Source organism: Hypanus sabinus, chromosome 23 (genome assembly GCF_030144855.1).
Source record: "Hypanus sabinus isolate sHypSab1 chromosome 23, sHypSab1.hap1, whole genome shotgun sequence".
NCBI classification, from domain to species: Eukaryota; Metazoa; Chordata; class Chondrichthyes; order Myliobatiformes; family Dasyatidae; genus Hypanus; species Hypanus sabinus.
In genome coordinates, this window is record NC_082728.1 from 13,814,521 (window position 1) to 13,839,754 (window position 25,234).

The 25,234-nt window shown below is 44.2% G+C and overlaps 1 protein-coding gene across 2 annotated transcripts in view; it reads left to right on the forward strand.

Moving 5' to 3' along the window:
- The window catches only part of tmem235b (transmembrane protein 235b), a 93,198-nt gene that overhangs the window by 56,725 nt on the left and 11,239 nt on the right, over nucleotides 1–25,234 (forward strand). The window contains exons 3-4 of one of the 2 annotated variants that reach the window (XM_059948415.1): nucleotides 3,909–4,046; nucleotides 4,488–6,408. In XM_059948415.1, coding sequence (XP_059804398.1) covers nucleotides 3,909–4,046; nucleotides 4,488–4,633 — 284 coding nt within the window. In that variant the 3' untranslated portion in view covers nucleotides 4,634–6,408. Of the gene's footprint in view, nucleotides 1–3,908; nucleotides 4,047–4,487; nucleotides 6,409–25,234 lie in introns of those variants that run through there. The other variant, XM_059948414.1, reaches the window with a different exon arrangement.

Genomic DNA, 25,234 nt, shown 5'->3' on the forward strand with positions numbered 1-25,234 from the left:
CCCCTCCTCTTTCCCTTTCTCCTATTGTTCACTCTCCTCTCCTGTCAGATTCCTTCTTCTCCGGACTTCGGCCTTTCCCATCCACCAGGCTTCGCCTATCACCTTCCAGCGAGCTTCTTTCCCCTTTATACTCTGCTATCTTCCTCCTCCCCCCTCGGTTCTGAAGAAGGGTTTTGGCCTGAAGTGTCGTCTGTTTGCTCCTTTCCATAGATGCTGCCTGACCCGTGTCGAGCTCCTCCAGCATCCTGTGGGAGTTGTTTTGGAAGGTGTTCGACCACAGATCAGCTATGGACTCGCTGAATGAGTGTAAAACGGATGTGAGGGGATGAATTGCCTCATGCATTCCTAATGTTTTAATATCTCTCTATCTCATAATTTTAATGTGATTGGAGGAAAGAAAAGTGGGGATGTCAGGAGGATGTTTTTTACATAGAGAGTGGTGGGTGCTTGGAATATACTGCCCGGGGTGATAGTAGAAGCAGATACATTAGGTGCACCTAAGGGACCCCTAGATAGGCACACAGATGAAAGAAACATGGAGGGTTATTTGAGAGGGAAGGGATAGATTGATCTTAGAGTAGGTTAAAAGCTTGGTACAATATTGTGGATTGTATTGTGGCGTGATGTTCAATACCCTATAATGTTGAAGTGGAAATTCCTGGAAATACTCAGCAGAGCAGGCTATGCTTTTGGGAAGAGAAATATTTCACATTTCAGTAGAGTATTCTGAACACTTTTTGCTTATATTTTAGATTTCCAGCATCTGCAGTTCATTTGATTTTCACTTAAGCAGAATCAAACCTTGAAGTTGAACCCACTTGAACTTGCACTGAGATTTTGTAAAAGCAACCGTTTTCCATTAGTTCCTCACATCCATGTCAATTGCAAGCCTTTCATCTTAAAAAGATAAATTATAATGTTCCAAAGTATTATTAGGTTATTATTACGCATCCGTTTCAGAAACACAATTGGGAAATTTCAGGAGCAATACTCTGTCTATGTTTTGTTCATAAAGTGCATTGAATTAAGGGCAGAAATTGCTCTGTAAAAGCTTCCATGGGGGTACCTAATGACCAACAATTTGCCCACAAACTCCTTTCATTGACACCACTAATCAAGGAGCAGCTCGTCTTTTCTCTTCGAAGCACAGATCTAAAAGCCCAGTCGACGGGATGGTGCAGGCTCTCTTTGTTTTGTCTCTGATATTTTTGCAGTTACACAAAGGGCTGAGACATTACGGCAAGGTAGTGCATAGCCCTACTGTACCAGAGATCAGTGATTGGGGTTCAATACTTGTCACTGCCAGTACATTCTCCCTGTGACTGTGTGGGTTACCTCCTGGTGCTCCAGCTTCCTCCCACATTCAAAGGCATACAGTTGTGGGTTAGTAAGTTGCAGGCTTGCTGTGTTGGCACTGAAAGCATCGCAACACAATCTACACAGATCTGATAGCAGTGTATTCTGGAGTTTTGGAATAGAGCATGTATTAATTTCTATAGCAACCAGTCTTCAGATATGAATGCAGATTGCAGATTGAATTTAAAATGCAGCTCGTGACAATAGTCCTCCTGGAGCAACAGACTGGAGTTGCATCATTCACCTGGGATGTCTGGATATGCATGAATGCAGTTCAGAGAGACTGATTAATACTCATTTTCGGTGTGTTGGTATGAAGATCTAGGTGTCTGAAGATTACGTACAACTCAATGGAATGCACTGTAACTATAGAAATTGTCCTTTGTTCGTTAGCGTATAAAAATGTGATGTAATATTGGGTCAGGGAGCCTCTACTGAGTGCGTCCCCATGAGAACACCTGTTTGCTGTGCTGAATAAAGATTTCTATATAACTGGCTTCAGTGTCTCTCTGGTGGCTTTGATTCACAGTCTCAACAGGGGCAGCTTAGTAGCGAAATGGTTAGCATAATGCTTTGCAGCAAGAGTGATCGGATCAGTTCCCACCTCTGTCTGTAAGGAGTTTGTACATTCTCCTCGTGACCACATGGGTTTCCCCCGGATGCTCCTGTTTCTTCCCACATCCCAGGGGCATACAGGTTAGTAAGTTAATTGATTACATGGGTGCAATTGCATGGTGTGGACTCGTTGACATTTTGGACCATGACCTCCATCAGGACACATCTGTAAATAAGAACCTGTTTTCTCTTAAAACTATTTAATGTTCACAAGTCAATAATATCCTGTCCTGTATCTAACTAAAGTAATGTTACACCTATATAAGACCTTAGTTAGACCCCACTTGGAATACTGTGCTCAGTTCTGGTCACCTCACTACAGGAGGGACATGGATACTGTAGAGAGAGTGCAGAGGAGATTTACAAGGATATTGCCTGGATTAGGGAGCATGCCTTATGAGAATAGGTTGAGCGAACTTGGCCTTTCTCTTTGGAATGACGGAGGATGAGAGGTGACCTGATAGAGGTGTATAAGATGATGAGAGGCATTGATCATGTGGATATCAGAGGCTTTTCCCCAGGGCTGAAATGGCTAACATGAGGGGGCATAGTTTTAAAGTGCTTGTAAGTAGGTACAAGGGGGATGACAGGGGTAAGTGAGTGGTGGCTATGTGGAATGAACTGCTAGCAAAGGTGGTAGAGGCAGATTCAATAGGGTCTTTTAAGAGGCTCTTAGATAGGTACATGGAGCTTAGAAAAATAGAGGGCTGTGCGACAGGGAAAGTCTGGGTGGCTTCGAGAGCAGATTACATGGTCAGCACAACATTGTGGGCCGAAGAGCCTGTAATGTGCTGTAAATCTCTATGTTCTATGTTCTATCGTGTTTATCTCCTAATTTCCAAAACCTTTGACATCAACCCTTTGCACTGAGCATATTTATTTTAAATACATCTTAAAGCTACTAGTCTGATTCTACCGATTTGCAGCAATATCTCGATCAAGTGAAAAACAAAATATGTAAGAATAATGGGACGAAGTTAAATATATCTGTAAGGAAATGATGAGATACTGGACTCCACTGAGGAAAGACTTCACATCCCAATTGTTACTCTGCCTGAATTAGAAGCTGGATTTATAGCCCATTGTGTGAGATAATTGATCCAAACCTTGAGATCACTAGATTCCGAGTTAAAAAAAAATTATCGACGTATATGTCACCATATACTTTTTAAAAACTTTCTTTAGTTTAGAGATAGAGCATGGCAACAGACACTTCCTCCCCAAAGATCCCGCAGTGCTCAATTACACACATTGTGACTGATCAACCTGCCCGTGTATCTTTGGACTGTGGGAGGGAACTGGGACACCCTGAGGAAACCCACATGATCACGGGGAGAAAGTACAAACTCCTTGGGAGTGGGAATTGAACCCCCGGACATTGGTGCTGTAAAGCAATGCACTAACCGTTGCGCTACCTTGCCGCCATATGCTCTCTTGAGAATTATTTCTTTTACAGTGCGGAATGGGCACCTGCGGCCCTTCGAGCCACACTGCCCAGCAATCCACAGACTTAATTCTAGCCTAATCATGGGACAATTTTACAATGAGCAATTAACCTACCAACCAGTACGTCTGGACTGTGGGAGGAAACTGGAGCCGCCGAAGGAAACCCACGTGGTCACGGGGACAACGTACAAGCTCCTTACAGGTGGCCGCGTGAAGAAGTTTGTACCTTTTTCCCGTGACCTCGTGGGTTTCCTTAGGCATTCACAGCGGATCAATGAAATACCGAAGAATCAATGAAAAGCTACACCCAAACAAAGAATAGACAAGCAACTAATGTGCAAAAGAAGACAGACTGTGGAAATATAAAAAAAACAAATAATAATAGTAATAGTACTGTATATAAGTCTTCAGCATTGTTAACCGGCTGAGCTTTCTTCCTTTCTCTCACTTTCCTTCTATCTGTCTGTCTCCCTCCCTCTTTCTCTTCTCAGTTATGCAGAAGGTGTTTGTCATTTTGCTGCCCCTCAGCCTGGTTCTTCTGGTGCTTGGAGGGATTGGTGGACTGATCAGCTCTCTAGCTAATGGCCTCTACCTGCTTCTGTTCACGGGGTCCTACTTCCTCGTTGGAGGTAAGAGTAGTTAACTCCTTTTTATTTTGTTGACACTCATGTAGATATGGTTGTTATAAACTCGTTCTTCCCTTGACCTCACTCATTTAGCTTTATAGTCGTGTTGTGATTCAACTCTCACTAAAGGTGTAATGGGAAATATTATGTAGTACACTCAGTGGTCTCCTGTACCTAATAAAGTGGCCACTGAGCTCATGCCCGTGGTCGTCTGCTGCTGTAGCCCGTCCACTTCAAGGTTCGACATGTTTTGTATTCAGAGTTACTCTTCTACACACCACTGTTGTAACGTGTGGTTATTTGAATTACTGTAGCCTTCCTGTCAGCTTGAACCTGTCCTGCGATTCTCCTCCGACCTCTCCCTTTAACAAGATGTTTTCAGCCGCAGAAGTTCCACTCACTGGATGCTTTTATGTTTCTCACACCATTCTCTGTTAACTCTAGGGACTGTTGGGTGTGAAAATCCCAGGAGATCAGCAATTTTGGAGATGCTCAAACCACCCCGTCTGGCACCAACAATCATTCCATGGTCGAAGTCACTTAGGTCACATTTCTTCCCCATTCAGATGTTTGGTCTGAACAACACCTGAACCTCTTGACCATGCCAGCATGCTTTAGTGCATTGACTTGCACTAAATTGGCTAAATGTGCACTAAACTTGCACATGATTGACTGATTAAAGGTTTGCATTTACGAGCAGGTGTACAGGGGTACCTAATAATGTAGCCTCTGTGTGCAGGTGCCTAACTTGTGCAGTGCTTATGATGTTATACTTCAGCAGGGAGATATTCCTATCTTTTCACTGGACTTTCTCAATGCTTGAGTGAATCTTCATGAATTCCATGGTATAGACTGAACAGAAATCACACAATTCAAGGCACCAAAAGCTTTGACATTAAATTCCTAATAAACCAGCTTCAGTAACTTCCATCAGTTGCTTTTTCTGAAAGTTTTGAAGATGTACTGTGCATTGCAGTGAACTGCGTCACTTGCATCAATGACCAGCGCAGGCTGAGGATGAGCTGGGGGCAGCCTGCAAGTGTATCCATTCTTCTGGTGCCAACTGAGCATGCCCACAACTTACTAACTCTAACCTGCACGGAAGTGAGAGAAAGACAGCGTACCCAGAGCAAACCCCCGTGCAGTCACAGGGAAAGCGTACACATTCCTTACAGGCGGAGGTGGGAATTGAACCCCAGTTGCTGATCACTGGTGCTGATGTAGCATTATGTTAATCGCAGTGCTTCTGCGCCACTCTCCTGCTACAACATAACCTAGACAATGTTGATGCCTTTCACAGTTCTGCTTCAGAGGTGGGAAGTGAATGATAGCAAAACCTGAAATCCCTCTCCTCCTCAACTCCCTTGTTACACAGACAAGGGAAGATTCAATGTTTATTGCCAAGCTTGGAATACTGAAGCATGATAGCCAATCCCACTGGGAGACAGACGCTCTATTATTCAAACTTGTAGGTGGAATATGGTGTTAATGGTAGGATTCTTAACCATTAATGGAAGGAACAGAGGGGTCTTGGAGTCCACATCCATAGATTCCTCAAAGTGTCAGCACAAACTGATAGGGTGGTTCAAGAAGGTGTTGACTCTCGTCAGAATGGTATTGAGTTCAAGAGCCATGAGGTAACGTTGCAGTTCTAAAATCACTGGTTATACCACACTTGGAGTATTGTGTTCAGCTTTGGATGCCTCATTATAGGAAGGATGTGGAAGCTTTAGAAGTGGTGCAGAGGAGATTTATCAGAACAATGCCTGGATTAGAGAACAAATCTTGTGAGGATAGGTTGAGCGAACTAGGGCTCTTTGGATCGAAGGAGGATGAGGAGTGATTTGATAGAGGTGTACAAGATGATAAGAGGACAGCCAGAGTCTTTTTTCTAGGGGGAAATGACTATTACGAGGGGGTTATTTTAAGGTGATGGGAGGAAAATATAACGGGGCATATCAGAGTTAGGGCTTTCACACAAGGAGTGGTAGGTGTGTGAGAGGGGCTGTCTGTGAGGTAATGGAGGCAGATTCATTAGGGACATTTAAGAGACTCTTGGCTACATGGATGATAGGAAATGGAGGGCTATATTGGAGGGTGGGATTAGATTGATTTTGGAGCAGATTAAAGGGTCAGCATAGCATTGTGGGCTGAAGGGCCTCTGCTGTGCTGTTCTGTTCTATTCAGAGTAAAACTCATACACTTTTCAACGGAGAAAATTCCAAAAGTTACAAAGCTGAAATTTCACGACGTGCGCTGGCAACGTTGGAACCCAAGTGCAGAGGAAAGACAGACTCCATTGCAGAGATTGTGACCTGAGTTTATTCATAACAATTCCAGCAGAACATTGACAGCTTGGCCGAGCGACTCTGTGAAACGTGACATTCTCAAAATAAGGACCCAGTGATTAGTGCTGATCGGGTGTCTGCTTAAATGATACAAGTAACACAAAATCCTTGAGCTGATCAAAACAAACTGGACTCGTTTAAACAGGTCCATATTACAAAGAGCAAGTCACTTGAGAAAAGCACAGGGAACTCTATACAATTAAAGATTCGTTAAGCAGCAACTAACCAATTCAAATATTCTAAAAACCTTGGAGCCCAATGCTCTCCAGCTCCCTGCAGAGGCCCGAAGATCCCTTTACAAGAAAGCTTCCTGGAGTAGGAACTACATCAAAAGTAGATGTAAATGTGAGGGTGGATGGAGGGAGTTGTTGGGGGGGATAGTGAGGGTTATCTTGCTGCCACCAGAAGGAAGAACAAGTCTAAGGGTGTAAACTTGCTTTGTTTCCAAAGGTAGTCACCCTGGAGACTGTTGTCAATCCCTGTTTACGACACTGAGTTTGGGAAAATATTTACTTAGTGGTATTAAAGATTAACTTCATTTGACGTACGTACGTAGAAACATCAAAAATGCAATGCAATGTGTCACTTTGCATCAACCACCAACACAGTCTGAAGATGTGCTGGGGGCAGCCCGCAAGTGATGTCATCCTTCCGGCGCCAACATGGCGTGTCCACAAGTACCCCGAAACTCTTTCTACCCAACAAGTTTGTTTTGATCTTAAAGTTATGGGTAAGTACAGCAAAGATTCTGTCCACTCAAGACCCACAGACATTCAATCTTTCCTTTTGAGTGTTAGTTAGATTCCGTTGGGTAATAGAAACCAGGAAGTCACCCTGATTCAGCTTCTCTGAGATCTGCACTGGTATAACCATTGTTCAAATACGGATATGGTTATATTCTAGCAAAGTTACTGGAACTTTTTATCCAGAGACCCAGGTTCACATCCCACCTGAGTAATTATGTAAAATATGAATTAAAAATATGGTCTCATTACACTAGGCACAAAACTACCAAATTGTGAAAACACAGCTAGTTCACCAACCCTTCACGGAAGGAGATCTGCAGTTCCTTTTGCTCTGAATCAAATGATTCCAGACTCATCCGTGTGGTTGATTCCTAACTATCTCCTGTCCTCAGGGACAATTAGGGAAAAGGATGCATAGAGTGCAGAAGAAATAGGCACAGGAGTTGGCCATTTTCCCTGTTTTCATCATCATGCACTGCTGAGGACCCGTGACTCTGCCTCAGAGCTGGTGACAAGGCTGCCCTATCAACAGCAAGGGCCAAACTGTCCCGGGCCATCAGAGGGGCAAAGCGTGCACACGCCCAGCAAATCCACAGCCACTTCCAGGACATCGGTGACACACGGTACATGTGGAAGGGCATCCAGGATATCAGCAATTACAGGACAACATCACTTGACTGTGTGGGTGATGCCTCCCTCCCAGATGCGCTGAATAACTTCTACGCCCAATTTGAGGCAGAAAATGACGTGGCGACAAGGAAGTCCACCCCTCCTACAAATGACCAGGTGCTGTGTCTCTCTGTGGCCGATGTGAGAAGAACCTTGTGCAGGGTCAACCCACGGAAGGCTGCTGGACCAGACAACATCCCTGGTAGGTGCTCAGAGGATGTGCAGACCAGCTAGCAGATGTTCTCACTGACATCTTCAACATTTCCCTGAGCAGTGCCACCATTCCAACGTGCTTCAAGGCCGCCACCATCGTCCCAGTGCCGAAGAAGTCTTCAGTGTCCTGCCTAAATGACCACCGTCCTGTTGCACTTACATCCATCATCATGAAGTATTTCGAGAGGCTCGTCATGAGGCATATCAATACCCTGCTGCCCCCCTCACTGGACCCCCTGCAGTTTGCGTACTGTCCCAAACGCTCAAGAGACGACGCCATTGCCACCACCCTCCACCTGGGCAAAAAAGACACATACGTTCAAATGCTGTTCATAGATTTCAGTTCAGCATTCAACACAATCTTCCCTCAGAAACTGATTGGAAAGCTGAGTCTACTGGGCCTGAACACCTCCCTCTGCAACTGGATACTGGACTTCCTGACTGGGAGACCTCAGTCAGTCCTGATCGGGAGCAGCATCTCCAACACCATCACACTGAGCACGGGGGCCCCCCAGGGCTGTGTGCTCAGTCCACTGCTGTTCACTCTGCTGACCCACGACTGTGCTGCAACACACAGCTCGAACCATATCAAGTTTGTCGATGACACAACCATGGTGGGTCTCATCAGCAAGAATGACGAGTCAGCTTACAGAGAGGAGGTGCAGCGGCTAACGGACTGGTACAGAGCCAACAACCTGTCTCTTAACGTGAACAAAAGAGATGGTTGTTGACTTCAGGAGGGCACGGAGCAACCACTCCCCGTTGAACATTGACGGCTCCTCGGTAGAGATCGTTAAGAGCTTCAATTCCTTGGTGTTCACCTGGCGGAGAATCTCACTGGTCCATCAACACCAGCTCCATAGCAAAGAAAGCCCAGCAGCGTCTCTACTTTCTGCGAAGGCTGAGGAAAGTCCATCTCCCACCCCCCATTCTCATCACATTCTACAGGGGTTGTATTGAGAGCATCCTGAGCAGCTGCATCACTGCCTGGTATGGAAATTGCACCATCTCAGATCGCAAGACCCTGCAATGGATAATGAGGTCAGTTGAGAAGAGCATCGGGGTCTCTCTTCCCGCCATTACGGACATTTACATCACACACTGCATCCGCCAGGCAAACAGCATTATGAAGGACCCCACACACCCCTTATACAAACTCTTCTCCCTCCTGCCATCTGGGAAAAGGCACCAAAGCATTCCGGCTCTCACAACCAGACTATGTAACAGTTTCTTCCCCCAAGCCATCAGACTCCTCAATCCCCAGAGTCTGGACTGACACCTTACTGCCCTATCTTGTTTATTATTTATTGTAATGCCTGCACTGTTTTGTGCACTTTATGCAGTCCTGGGTAGGTCTGTAGTCTAGTTTTTTTTTCTGTGTTGTTTTTTACATCGTTCAGTCTAGTTTTTGTACTGTGTCATGTAACACCATGGTCCTGAAAAACGTTGTCTCATTTTTACTATGTACTGTACCAGCAGTTATGGTCGAAATGACAATAAAAGTGACTTGACTTGACTTGATGCATCAAAATTGTGTCCGATTTTCCACCTCAACAACATATCAGACCCATTCTCATCATCTCTCTCGATTCAGAAACTGATCCATCTCTAATGGAATCAGCAACTAAGTTTTGCAACCCCTCCCCATGGTTAGTGAGTTACAAAGATTTACTACCATCTGACTGAAGAACAAAATGAACTCTCTCTTATCTTGTGACTGTGACATCCAGTTTCAGATGCCTTAGATAAGAGAAGCAATCTCTCTGCATCTACCCTGCTGAGTCCTTAAGTATGTTGTAGTTTCAATGAATTCATGTCCCATTCTTTCAATCTATGAAGAAGTCCAGCTGCTCTTATATCACTGCCCATGTGACAGACCCATCATCCCAGGCTGGTGAATCTTTGCTGCCCCCTGTTGAAAGCAAAAGTAACTACAAGAGATTCTGCAGATGCTGGAAATATTGAGCAACACTTACAAAGTGCTGGGAGAGTTTAGTAAGTCAGATAGCATCTATGGAGAGGAATTGAGAGTCAATGTTTCGTGCCAGGGCCCTTCACTAGGACTGGAGATTCATCAAATGCTGGAAACCTTAAGCAACACTCACAAAATTCCGGAGGAACTCAGCAAGTCCGGCATGTAGGGGAATAAACAGTTGCTGTTTCAGTCCTGTTAAAGGGTCTTGGACTGAAATGTCAGCTCTTTATTCCCCTCCATTGATGCTGCTTGACTTGCTGAGTTCCTCCAGCATTTTGTGTGTGTAATGCCCTGCAAAAGCAAATGGTCTTTGTCTGTTTATGAATAAATTTTTTTTGTAAAATTCTTTTGTATTTTTTTCTGTAAATGCCCACAAGAAAATTAACCTCAAAGTAGAATACAGTAACACATCCAAACTTTTATAATAAATTTACTTTGAAGCTTTCAACCTTGAGGGAAAAGGATCGAAACAGTACACAACACACCAGGTTTTCACAGGGTTGGGTTGCAGGTAAGGAAGACAAATGCAATGTTAGCATTCACTTTGCGAGGACTAAAGTATGAAAGCAAGGATGTAAAGCTGAGGCCTTCTATGGCATTTTCTCAGACTGCACCTGGAGCATTGTGGGCAATTTTGGGCTCCTTATCTAAGAAAGGATGTGCTGGCACTGGACAGAGTCCAAAGGAAGTTCACAAGATTGACCTTGGAAATGAAGGATTAATGTATGAGGACTGTCTGATGGCTCAGCAGCTGAACTCTCTGGAGTTTAGAAGAATGGCGGGGGCTCACTTTGAAATCTACTGATATCGAAAGACCTTGACAGAGTAATGTAGAGAGGATGGTTCTGATAGTGGGGGGGGGGGGGGGGGCAGACGGCCTAGGACCTGAGGGCATAGCCTCAGAATAGAGATTTGTCCCATTAGGACAGAGATGAGGAGTAATTTCTTTATCCATAGGGTGGTGAATCCATTGCCACAGATGGCTGTAGAGGTCAAGTCACTGGGTATATTTAAAGTGATGGTTAATAGGTCGATTAATAAGGGCATCAAAGATTATGGGGAGAAGGCCAGAGAATGGAGTTGACCAGAGGACATAAGAGTAGATTTAGGCCATTCAGCCCATCGAGTCTGTTCCACCATTCCATGATGACTGATTTATTTTTGAGAGGAATAATAACAGCCTAGATCAAATGGCAGATCAAACGATGGGCCAAACAGCCCAATTCTGCTCCAATGTCTTATGGTCTTCTGAGTGGCATTTCCACTTTGTTGGACATAACTAAAGGGTGGAGCATGTGCTGCAAGGCAAGAGATTGGGTAGTGCTGGTGTTCAGAGTGACCACGGCTGTTTGGGCACGGTCTACTGAAGGCCAGCAAGTTTTGCACCAATTGCACAGACTCAGATTCAGCTTTATTCATTCATCATTTACTATTCATTCACAATGTTCAGTGGAATGTGTCATTTACATTAACAAGAGACGCAACCTAAGGCTGTGCCGGGGGCAGCCCACAAGTGTCGCCATACATTCCCGCACCAGCGTGCCATGCCCACAGTGTTCAGCTGGGAAACCCCTTTCATAGAAAACAGGAGGATACTTCTGATGTCCTGGAAAGGAAAGCCTCGTCCTGGGAACAGATAAACAGATACAGAGACGGAGGAACCAAAAAATGAATAGCATTCTTACAGGTGGGAAAAGTCTAGATAGCTATGTGTGAATCAGTAGGTTTATAAAAGATGTTGGTCAACAGTTTGTCTGCAGAGATGGAGACAGAGAGGCTGAGAAAGGGGTGGGAGGTGTCAGAAATGAATTTAAGGGTAGGGTGGAAATGGATGGGCTCACCATGGATGCATGAAGCAGCACCGGTGCAATCATCGGTGTCCTGGAAGAAGAGTTGGGGAACATTATCAGGCAAGGCTTGAAGCATGGACCGTTCTATGTAGCCAACAAAAAGACAGGCACGACTGCGGCCCATGCAAATGGTTTAAAGTGTTTACAGTGCAGAGTAGTGATGGAGCTAATAGATAGAGGTGGGGTGGGGTGGCTAACCAGAATGGTTGATCAGATTAACTGCCTGGGGAAAGAAACTTTTAAGATGGCATGAAGTTTCAGTTTTAATAGCCAAATAGCGCTTTCCAGAAGGGAGCTTTAGGAAAAGGAAGCTGGCTGAGTGGGTAATGTCCGTAAAAGTTTTTCCTGCCTGCTTCTGTGTACTGGACACCAAGAGGTCCTGGAGTGATGGTAGGCGACGGCCAATGTCCTTTCCTGCTGACCTGACAGTTCACTCCAGTTTTCATATATTGTGGATGGATGCTTCACCTAACCAGGCAGGAATGGCTGATGCGATGTTTAAGCTTTGGTGAGACCTCATATTAAAACAGAAGAAGTGCTAATGGCAGGAGTAGGGGCCTGGTCTGCCATTCAGCAAGGCCAAAAGTTAAACAAAAATCACGTCAAGTTTATTGTCAGGGCTCAAGTACGTGTATGCACAGGCGCAGTGGAAATCTTGCTGACAGCAGCATCACAGGATGGGGAAGCAACACCTTGTATACTTACTGGGTAACCTCAAACCTACCCATAACCTTCTCCCGGTCTCTTTCTCTTTCCCTTTCTCCTGTGGTCCGCTCTCCTCCCCTATCAGATTCCTTTCTCTCCAGCCCTCAACCTTTCCCACCTGCCTGGCTTCACCTGTCACCTTCCAGCTACCTTCCCTCTCCTTCCCCCACCTTCTTACCCTTTCCGTGCCTGAAGAAGGGCCTCGACCTGAAATGGCCAGTTTGTCCATTTCCATAGATGCTGCCTGACCTGCTGCCTCCCTTCAGCGGCTTCTGTGTGTTGGTATTTATGTATTTTTTGCACATCTTTGCCTCTTTACTTTAAACTCTCTAACTTTATTCTTTTATATGTACGTTTTAAACTTGAGTAAATGTATATGGCGAATACAGGTGATCCTCGATCCTTTAACCTTGTACTCAAATCCCCCAGCAGTTAAGGTCAGCACACCATTTGCCATTCTATTTGCCCTCCTGTTTGCTGGCTTTTAGTGAATAGTGTGCAAAGACATGCAAGTTCCTTTGAGCAACAGCACTTTGCATTCGAGCAGATAATAAATATAGGCACTTCCAGTGACAACCACATCCTGTGAATGAATAACTAAATTGATAAACAACAAGGAGATGATTAACTAGGCGATCTGCTTTGTGGTTTCCCTAAAGGCATGATTTTTGGTCGGAAGCGCAATGAACATTGTGTTCTCTGAAGAAAAAAAGTACCGTGGAAACTTTTGCATCTGATGTCTGACACTCTCAAGGGCACAGCAACCCTGTTGCACTGCTGCTAAGTGTCAGGGCCTGGTGTGGGATTTGGTCACAGCCTCTGTGTCTCAGAGGTGATAAGATGACCATCGGACTGAGCTGACGTAAGTTAAGAACGATCGAAAGCCAGGTCCTTCAGAAGATGAACCACTGTTTCCATCCCAGCGAAATGCTTGACCACCTATGTTACCCAGTAATCTATAAATAAAGAAGGGACAGAAAAATAATGCTTTATTTTTAACTTCAGTTGTCAACTTCAGCTGCTAATTTGTCTATAAAATTCAGAAACTGACCATGGACCACTTCAGCTCTGGTGTGATCAGTCATGGTAGGCTGCTATCTATAGTTGGCCTTTACAATCATTTTTATTTATAATAATTCTCAGTTTCCAATAATAATTATTTCAACTCCCATTCCCATTCTGACAAGTCAATTCATGGCCTCCTCTTGTGCCAAGATGGAGGAGCAACACTCCATCTGGGTTCCATCTGGGTACCCTCCACCTAATGGCATCAATATCAATTTCTCCTTCTGGTGAACAAATTTAACCCCCCCTCCCTCTATTCCCCACTTTGATCTTTCATTTCTTCTCACCTGCCTTTTACTTCCCACTGGGTCCCCTTCTCCTTCTCTTTCTCCTATTGTCCACTCTCTTCAACTATCAGATTCCTTCCTCTCTGCCCCTTGACCTTTCCCACTCGCTTGGCTTCACCTATCACCTTCCGGCTCACATCTCTCCCCTCCTCCATCTTCTTATTTGGGCACTTTCCTCCTTCCGTCTCAGTCCTGAAGAAGGATCTCGGCCCAAGACGTCGACTGTCTACTCTTTACCAACGTGCTGCATGACTTGCTGAGATCCTCCATCATTTTGTGTGTGTTGCTTTGGATTTCCAGCACCTGCAGACTTTTGTTTGTGTTTATAATTATGCAAGGACAGGTTATCCAACACAGTGGAAGTGTTGGTGAAACACCCAGCTCCTGGGAACTATCAATATAAACATCATTTCAGATTGAATTGTAAGGTCATACAACCGAAACACAGGCCCTTCCGCCCACACAGTCCATTCCAACTAAGATTCCCATCTTACTTAGACACATTTGCCCTGCATTTGGCACATATCACTCTAAACCTTTCCTATCCATGTACCTCTTTGTGGTAAACTATGTATTCCTGTCTGGACCTGCTGACTGCTCCTGTGGCTCCTCCCACAGACCCCTTTATAAAGGCAATTGGAGGCACTGCTCCTCCCTCAGTCTCTGAGATGCCGTGCTCCCTATTTGCTGCTAATAAAAGCCTATCGTTCACCTCCCGTCTCCGAGAGTTATTCATGGTGCATCACTCATCGAATACCTTTCAGATGTTTTTAATATACCTGCCTCAACCACTTCCTCTGGCAGCTCATTCCATATACTGATAGCCCTCTGCGTGAAAAAGTTGCCCCTCGCGTTCTTATTAATTCTTTCCACTTTCACCTTAAACCTATACCCTCTAGTTCTTGATTCTTCCATCTGTGGAAAAAAGCTGCTTCAATGCAAAAAGTCCCAACCTGCTCAACCTCTCTCCATAACTCCAGTCCTGGCAACACCCCCGAGGATCTCCCTGCTCTCTTTCCAGCCTAATGGCGCCTTTCCAATAGGAGGGCGACCCCAGCTGAACACATCGCTCCAATGCCTTGTACAACTGCAACAGATAGGTTCAGTCCGCAGGTTGAAATTCTAAACTGGAGTAAGGCCATTTTGATGGTATTAGAAAAAATCTGTCAAGTGTGGATTAGGACAAAGGTCTGGCAAAGGTGTTCTTGGTAAGTGGGAGGCCTTCAACGGTTACAGGAGGGGAAACTTCTTTACTCAGAACGTGGAACAAGCTGCCAGCACCAATGGTACATGCAAGCTCGATTTAAACATTTAACCGAAGTATGGATTTGGTACATGGATGGTAGGGGCATGGAGGGTTATGGTCCTAGTGCAGGTTGAAGGGAGTAGGTAGCTTAAATAGTTTCAGCATGGATTGGATGGGCTGAAGGGCTGGCTTCTGTGCTGTACTTTTCCATGATTCTATTAACTCGGTATCCTGATTGATGAAGGCTAGCCTGCTAAAAGCCTTCTTCACTCCCCTGTCTACCTGCAATGCCATCTTTGGGTAATATTAGTATACCTTACACTGGATGATTAGAGTCGGCTATATCTCGGTATAATGTGTTTAATAAAGGTCAGCTGACAAATATGATACAAATAAAAAGGCAGGAATGAAAAAATGATAATGCTGGTAATCTGAATCCAGTTATAAAATGTAGGAAAGGGCTTAGATGCTTTATGGCCCACTTTTTCTGAGCCAAGATAAACATACCCAAGTCAAGTCAAGTTTATTGTCATTTCGACCATAAACTGCTGGTACAGTACAGAGTAAAAATGAAACAACGTTCCTCCAGGACCCTGGTGCTACATGAAACACAAAACTACACTAGACCATGTGAGACAGCACAAGACTACACTAGACTACGTAAAACAGCATAAAAACTGCACTAGACTACAGAGCTGCACAGGACTACATAAAGTGCACAAAACAGTGCAGGGTAGTACAATAATTAATAAACAAGACAATAGATACAGTAGAGGACAAATTACAATATAATAATAAATGATGCAGATGTCAGTCTAGACACTGGGTATTGAGGAGTCTGATGGCTTGGGAGAAGAAACTGTTGCACAGTCTGATCGTGAGAGCTCAAATGCTTCGGTACCTTTTGCCAGATGGCAGGAGGGAGAAGAGTTTATGTGAGGGGTGCGTGGGATCCTTCCCGATACTGTTAGCTTTGTGGGTGCAGCGTGTGGTGTAAGCGTCTGTAATGGCGGGAAGAGAGACCCCGATGATCTCAGCTGACCTCACTACCCGCTGCAGGGTCTTGCGATCCAAGATGGTGCAATTCCCGAACCGGGCAGCAATGCCTGCTACTTACTAGAAAAGAACTCGGTTGACGTATCTTGCTAGTTCAATAGCTGAGTGATACTGACCCAAGTCTGATCACAATCTGTAGGACTGAGCAACAGTACTGCGCAAAAGTGTTAGGCATGTGTATTCATGGTTAGGGCGCCCGAGTGTTCTGCGCAGCTCTGTGTTTGACAATGCAGAGCGGCGAGCGAGTTTGTAGATCTGCCGGGAGCAAAGGCGTTTGGGGATGGCGATGGTGAAGTCCCATGGGAAGGGTGTGGGATAGGTGGCAGAGAAGGAGTGCCGGCGTGGTGGTTGGCACGCGTTCAGACTCACCCACCCCTGAGACACCAGACAAGGTCATTTGTTTCCGAACAATTGGTTTATTGATCATTACAGAATGATGCTCTTGGGGCTTCCTGCTCCCTCCCCTCTCCCTTCCCTTTTCCCCAACCACGATTTCCCTCTCGCTGCCCCCTTCCCACTCTTGGTCCACAGTAGAGCCCCATATCAGAATCAGGTTTATCATCACTCACACATATCATGAGGGTTTTCTTTTGTGGCAGCAGTACAGTGCAATACATAAAGTCAAGTCTTAGGAACCCCAGCTACTCTATATATGAAGTTGTAAATTGGAGGGCTATGGTCCTGTGCAGATCGATGGGAGTAGGCAGTTGAAATGGTTTCAGCATGAACTAGATGGGCTGAAGAGCCTATTTCTGTGTTGTACTTCTCTATGACTCTATATATATATATATATATATATGTACGGCAAAGACTTTTGCACAGTACTGTGATCTTAGCCGGAGTGCCTTATTTAAATTTTTGTCATACCTGGAATAAGGAATGCAGCTCCACGTTGTAATGATGTAAGATTCTGCAGATGCTGGAAATCCACACAAAAAATTCTGGAGGAACTCAGCAGGTCGGGCAGCATTTATGGAAATGAATAAACAGTCGACTTTTTGGGATGAGACCCTTCTTCAAAACTGGAAAGGAAGAGGGAAGAAGCCAGAATAAAAAAAGGTAGGGGGAGGGGAAGGTGTACAAGCTGGGAGGTGATAGGTGAGGGGGAAGGTATGTGGGTGTGGGAAAGGGGGTGAAGTGAGGGTTGGAAGGTGATAGGTGGAAGAGGTAAAGAGCTAAAGAAAGAGGAATCTAACAGTAGAAGATAGTGGACCTTGGGAGAAAGGAAAGGAGCAGAGATATCAGAGAGAGGTGATGAGAAGAGAAGGTGTAGTATGGAGCCAGAGCCCCACCTTCTTGTTTTAGCTTCCTTTCCAGTCCTGATGACGGTCTCGGTCTGAAACACGATTTTTTTATTTCTCACCATAGATGTTGCCTGAGTTCCTCCAGCATTTTATGTGTGTGTTACTCCACATTGTAATTACTGCTGTGGGTCTTCTACTGCAAGTTGATTAGTTGTGGTCAGACTAGGACAGTGTGGGGCTTTTGTGTGGCTCTGATAATCAGATGGCACACACTTTCTGGCATCAGCCCTCAGTAATATACCCACTGCCTTCAGGAGTGGACAAGATCGGGGGAGAAAAAAAATCACAAGGAGCAAAATTGTAAATCCATGTAAAAAATAAATCAGCGTTCTTTCCTTGGAATTAGCTTCCCTTTCGTCTTCTTTGTGGCAGTCGTAGCATAACCATGGTGATCAAAGGGGACAGTGTACTCGCACTCGAGATAGTTGTTCTCTGCAGACCCATTAAGATTCAAGGTGGTTTATTGTCATTCTTCAGAACACAAGTGTGAAGGAGAACAAAAAGATTGTTACTCCAGATCAGATGCAGTATAAAAACACAACATGTAGGCATAAAGAAGACAATTAAAAAAACACAATAAATATAAACATTAGAGCAATTCTATGAAAAACAATATACAAGTAATTGCTATATAAAAAACTGATTGCATGTTCATTAACTGTTGCTCGGTGCTAGTAAGGGTGGAGTGTGGGAGGATGTGGTGTTTAGTGCCATTTCAGTTGCAATGAAAAGCTGCATGTGGAGTTTAAAGCTGGTCAAATGTAAAAAAAAACACTATTCCTACTCATTTTAGTCTGGCAGCCCCCAATAATCAACTGATATAAACCTCTCCAGGACTGCTGCATAAGGTTTGGTGCATGAAAAATATGAAATATTCTAAGTGTCACCTTCAAGGATATCTTCAGTAGGCAATGATTCAAGAAGGCAGCACCTATCACTGAAAACCCTCACGGCCAAGGACACGGCCACGGCCTCTTCTCATTGTTATCATGAGGGAGGAGGTACAGGAGCCTGAGTACATTCCTTAATGTTTCATGAACAGCTTCTTTCCCTCTGCCTTCAGATTTCTGGACAGATCATGAACCTACTTCACATTTAGCTCTCTTTTAAAAATTACTTAGTCTTGTTTTTCAGAATCAGAATCAGGTTTATTATTATTATTATTATATGTCATGACATTTGTTGTTTTGCAGCAGTGGTACAGTGCAGTACATAAAATATATTATATATCCTATTGTATATATACAATAAGAAATATAAATGAATATAATAATTAAGTAGTGCAAAAAGAGAGAAAAAAGTATTCTGGTGTTAATGGCCCATTTTCCATTTAGAGATCTGATTGCAGAGGGGAAGAAGCTGTTCCAAAAATGTTGAGTCTATGTCTTCAGACTCCTGTACCTCCTCTCTGATAGCAGTAACGAGAAGAGAGCATGTCCTAGGTGGTGGGGTCTTCAATGATGGATGCCACCTTTTGAAGATGTCCTTGAAGGTAGGGAGGCTAGTGCCCATGATGGAGCTATTTATGTTCTAATATTTATTATAATTTACGGTATTTTTATGTATTGCACTGTATTGCTGCCACAAAACAGCAAATTTCATGACATCTATCAGTGATAATGTCAAGTTCTGATTCTGAAATGCTGAATTAGCATCTTTTATCTTTCCACAGTCGAGGACTTACAGCATAGCAACCTTACCAGAGAGCAGTGAGACGTAGAAATAGAATGAACTATTATGGAGAATAGTCTATGGGCGAGAGATCTTGAGGGAGTTACGAGATGGAGGAGAAAAACATGTTTGAGCCAAATGTTTCGTTAAAAAATTATGTATGAAATTATTCCCTCCCTGAAGTTCTGATGAAGTATTTATTCAATCTCTTTCTACTTGCTGTTTCTAAATGATGTCATTTTGTGTAAGTTTACATGGCTGAATATGTAATGCTTGTCCAATCTCCATACCTGCATCTCGGACGCAAGAGATTGCAGATGCTGTAGTACAAATCTGCACATACTGTGCTGTCTCCTTCTCCCTTCGTTTCCAGTACTGATGGGAGTTCTGGACCCAAAGCCCAGCAGGTCAGGCAGCATCTGTGAAAAGGAATAAAGAGCGTGTAACCCTGGTCTGTGTGTGTTATTCTGGATTTCCAGCTCTTGTGTTTGGGAAATGGACAGCCAATGATTTGGGTCGAGACATTTCATCTCCTAAATGCTGACTGTCCATTTCCCTCCATTGATGTTGCCTGATCCTTTGAGTTCCTTCAGCATTTTGTGTTTGTCCATTAGTGGGACATGTCTGATCTTCCCTTCTTAGTGCTTCAGGCTGCTGCACCCTCTCACCCCACCCGGTTAAATCATGCAAAGCCACTGAGCCTCCTCGTCTAATAGGATGAACCAAATAATCACGCATAATTGGGTTGTTGTTCCAAATTCCAGCATCTGCAGTCTCTTGTGTCTCAATTATTTACAAAGCAAAGTAATTACTACTAGGTCGATTCTGAAGCACAAATTATTTGAGATTTGTTTTACAAAATTACATCGTTAATGATTCCGAAGGAGGAATTCCCCTGTAGGCAAGGACTGAATGACTGTGAAGACGTATATTGGATTAGTATGTTGGCACTGTGGCACAGCTGACAGAGCAGTTGTCTCACAGCTCCAACCACCCGCGTTCAATCCTGACCGCTGGTGCTGTATGGGTGGAGTTTGCAGGGTCTCCCTGTGACTGCATGTATTTTCCCTAGGGTGATGCAAACTCACACCATGGAGATGTGCTGGTATCAGAATCAGAATCAGGTTCATTATCACCGAACTATGTTGTATTGTGGCAGCAGTACAGGCAATACATAAAATATACTATACATTATACAGTATAGACATAGGTGTATACTATACATCATATACATGGTAAATATACTAGATTATTTATTTATTTTTGGATGGAATAGGCCCTTCTGGCCCTTTGAGCTCCACAGCACAGCATTCTCCTAATTTAATCCTAGTTTAATCACGGGATAATATACAATCCCCAATATACCTACGGACCATTGTGTCTTTGGACTGTGCATCTGAAGCTCTCAGAGGAACTCTACACAGTCACAGGGAGAACGTGCAGACTCCTTACAGGCAGCGGTGGGAATTGAACCCAGGTCACAGGTACTGTGTAGCGATGTGCTAACCACTACCCTGACATGGTGCCCCATTGTGTGTATGAAAAATAAGTATTGCAAAAATGAGAGCTAAAATAATGAGGTAGTGTTCATGGGTTCATGGACTGTTCGGAAATCTGATGGCAGCGGGGAAGAAGCTGTTCCTAAAACATTGAGTGTGTATCTTCAGGTCCTATACCTCATACCTGATGGTAGCAGTGAGAAGAGGGCATCCCCTGATGGTGGTAGTCCCTAATGATGGATGCTGTCTTCTTGAGGCATCATCTTTTGAAGGTGTCCTCGACGGTGGGGAGGCTACTGCCCACCATGGAGTTGTCTGAGCTTGCAACTCTCTGCAGCTTTTTCCAATTCTGTGCACTTCAGACGGTGATGCAACCAGTTTGAGATCTCTCTAGTGTAAATTTGCTAGAGTCTTTGGAGGCATACCAAGTTTCTTCAAACTCCTAATAAAATATAGCTGCTGGGATGCCTTCTTCATCAAAATGTTGAGCCCAGGACAGGTCTTCAGAGATGTGGGTGGTAAGTTAGTTGGTCATTGTAACCAGTTGCTCGTTTGTAGGAGAGTGATCGATACTGGAGGAAGTTGGTGGGAATAAATTGGGATCAGCGTTGGATTAGGTGCTTGATGGTTGTCACAGACACCCTAGGCTGCTCTGCGCCTTACAGCAGTGTGGTACACACCTTGAACACTCCACCACTGAAATTGGCTTAAGTTCCCCATCGGTGAATTAAAGCCATACTTACTCTAATTCATCTTTAGCTGATGTACCCTGAGAAAAATAGATGGTTATCAGTTTAAGGACAATCAGTTCACCAATGCCTCTACTTCCTGAAGAGGCTAAAGAAATTCAGTACGTCCCCGTCAACTCTTACCAGTTTTTATCAATGCACCATATCCTGTTGGATGCATCACAGTTTGGTGAGGCAACTACTCTGCCCATGACAGCAAGAAACTGCAGAGAGTTGAGGACACAGATCACCTCCATGGACTCATTGACACAGTAAAGCAGCCAGCATAATTAAGGACCCCACTCACCCCAGGTATCCACTCTTCTCCCCTCTCCCATCAAGCAGAAGATGTAAAAGCCTGAAAGCACGTACCACCAGGCTCAAGGACAACTTCTACCCTACTATTATAAGATGAATAAATAGTTCCCTAGTACAATAAATTGGACTCTTGACCCCTCCATCTCTGTACCTCATTATGATCTTGTGCTTGCACTCAATCAATAGCTATTCACTTTACTCTGCCTTGTTACTGTTTTACCGTATTCTGCCTCAATGCACTGTGTAATGATTTGATCTGTATGAGCAGTATGCAAGACGAGCTTTTCACTGTATCAAAGTTGAAAGAAATTTTATTATCAAAGGATGTGTGTCACCATATACAATACTGAGATTCACTTTCTTGCGGGCATACTCAATGAATCCAATAACCATTATAAAATGAATGAAAGACCACAGCAAGGAAGCGGACAACTGGTATGCTAAAGGCAGCAAACTGCAAGTACAGAAGGAAAGAAAAAAAAAATAATAAATAAACAAATATTGAGACCATGAGATGAAGAGTCCTTAAAAGTGAGTCCATTGGTTGTGGGAACAGATCAGTGATGGGGCAAATGAAGTTCAGTGAAATTATCCCCTTTGGTTCAAGAGACAGATGGCTGAGGGGTAATAACTGTTCCTGAACCTTCCGGTGTGAGTCCTGAGGCTCCTGTGCCTTCTTCCTGATGGCAGCATTTAGAAGAGAGCATGTCCTGGGTGGTGGAGGTCCTTGCTGATGGATATTCTTTTTCTGCGATAATGTTTTGTGTAGACGTGCTCAATGATGGGGAGGGTTTTACCCGTGATGGACTGGACTGTATCCAGTACTTTTTGTTGGATTTTCCATTCAAGGGCATTGGTGTTTGCATTCCAGGCTGTGATGCAGTCAATTAATATACTTTCCACCACACATATATAGAAATTTGTCAAAGTTTTAGATTTCACAGCAAATCTTTGCAGACTTCTAAGGAAGTAGAGGTGCTGCCGTACTTTCTTCATAATTGCATTTACATGTTGGGTCCTCTGAACTGACAACACCGAGGTATTTCAAATTGTTTGCTCTGACTCCCTGATGAGAACTGGGTCATGGACCTTTGGTTTCCTCCATCTGAAGACAACGATCAGCTCTTGTTCTTTCTGACATTGAATGAGAGGTTGTTGTCATAGCATCACTCAGCCAGATTTTCAGTCTCCCTCCTACACGAGGATTTGTCACCACCTTTGATTCGGCCTATGACAGTGGTGTCATCAATAAACTTAAATATGGCATTGGAGCTGTGCTTAGCCACCCAGATGGCGATTGTGAAGCAGATGTTGTTGCCAATCTGAATTAACTGGGGGTCTGCATGGGAGAAAATCGAGGATCTAATTTAATAAAGAGATATTGAGGTCAAAATTTTGAAGCTTAATGATTAGTTCTGAGGGGATGATGGTATTGAATGCTGAGCTGTAGTGGATAAAGAGCATCCTGATGTACGCACATTTGCTGTCCAGATGTTCCAGGGTTAGATGAAGAGCCAATGAAGTGGCATCTGCTGTGGACCTTTTGTGCTGGTAGTCAAATTGGAGTGGATCCAAATTGCTTCTCAGGCAAGAGTTGATACTTTAATCACCAACCTCTCAAAACACTTCATCACTGTGGACATAAGTGCTACTGGACAATAGTCATTGAGGCAGGTTACCGCGTTCTTCTTAGGCACCGGTATAATTGAAGCCCCCTTAAAGCAGATGAGTATGGAGGCCGAGGTCTTGAAGCTTATTGATTAGTTTTGAGGGGTTGATGGTATTGAATGCCAGGCTGTAGTCTATAGAGTATCCTGATGTATATATCTTTGCTGTCCAGATGTCCCAGGGTTGAGAGAAGAGCCAACCAGATGGCACCTTCTGTGAACCTGTGACTTACCTTGAGTCTAAATTGAAATTGATTTTCTTGCAGGCAATTGCAATCAAACAAAGAAATACAATCGAATCAATGAAAAGCTACACACAAAGACTGACAACCAACCAATGCGCAAAAGAAGACAAACCATAAATCAAAAAACATAAATTATTAAGTAAGAAGTAATACTGTGAGCATGAGTTGAAGAGACTTTGGAAGTGAGTCCACAGTTTGTGTGAACAGTTCAGAGTTTGGGGGGTGATTGAAGTTATCCACCCCTGGTTCAGGAGCCTGAAGGTTGCAGGGTAATAACTGTTACTGAACCAGGTAGTGTGGGATCTAAGGCCCCTGTACCTCCTGCTGGATGGCAGCAGTGAGAAAAGAACATGGCCTGGATGGTGGGGGTCCTTGATGGTGGATGCTGCTTTCAATGGCAACCATTTCAGAACCCACCGAACGAGAGGGACGGCTCTGAAGAAGCTCTGAGGGCGGGTGTAACATGAGGTCAGTCAGGAGTTTTGAATGACTGAGTTCATTGAGAATTGAATGAGGGAGGCAGCCCAGGAGGGTGTGTTGGAATAGTCAAATACTGACTGTCATCTGCAGCAAATGGAGGATAGCCATTTGAGGTGTGGAGGTGGATGGGGAGTGGTGGTGGTACCTAACAAGAGTATGAGGACAGACTGGGACCAATGGTACTAAGAATGAAGAGAAAGAAACACTGTAAAGCAAGATTAGCTTTCAGGATTTCCAATAAATTCTGATCTTCAGCAACTTGGGAAATTGCCAGAGCAGTGACCAATGCCACCAGTCCCTTGAGTCGCTAGTTATACACACAAAATGCTGGAGGAACTCAGCAGGTCAGGGAGAGAAACAATTATCTATCAACGCTCCAGGCCGAGACACTTCATCAGGGCTAGAAAGGAAGAGGGAGGAAAGCAGGATAAGAAGGTGGGATGAGGGGAAGGAGAACAAGCTGGCAGGTGATAGGTGAAGCCTGGTGAGGGGGAAGGTAAGTGGGTGGGGGAGGGCTGGTATGAAGTAAGATGCTGGGAGGTGATAGGTGGAGAACGCAAGGAGTTGAAGAAGCAGGAACCTGATAGGAGAGGACAGTGGACCCTGTTAGTAAGAGAAGGGTGAGGGGTGATAGGCAGGTAAGGAAAAGAGAAGGAGTAAGATGGTAGCCAGAACAGGGAATGGAAAAAAGAGAAAAGGAAGGCAGGGAGAAATCACCATAAGTTTTAAAAATCGATGTTCATGCTGGAGGCTACCCAGACAGAATGTCAGTTGGTGTTGTGTGCTTGAATTTTCAGAAGGCCTTTGACTAGGTGCCAGGCATGAGGCTGCTTAACAAGCTGCAAGCCCATGGTATTACAGGAAAGATTTTAGCACGGATAAAGCAGTGGCTGACTGGCAGGTGGCAAAGAATGGAAATAAAGAGAATCTTTTCTGGTTGACTGCCAGTAACTAGTGGGGTCCACAAGGGTCTGTGTGGGGACCAATCTTTTTACGTTATGTTATATGTTAATGATTTGTTGGAAGTTTGCAGATAAAGTGAAGATAGGAGGAGGGGCAGGTAGTTTTGAGGATGTAGAGAGGCCACAGAAGGAATTAGACAGATTAGGAGAACAAGCA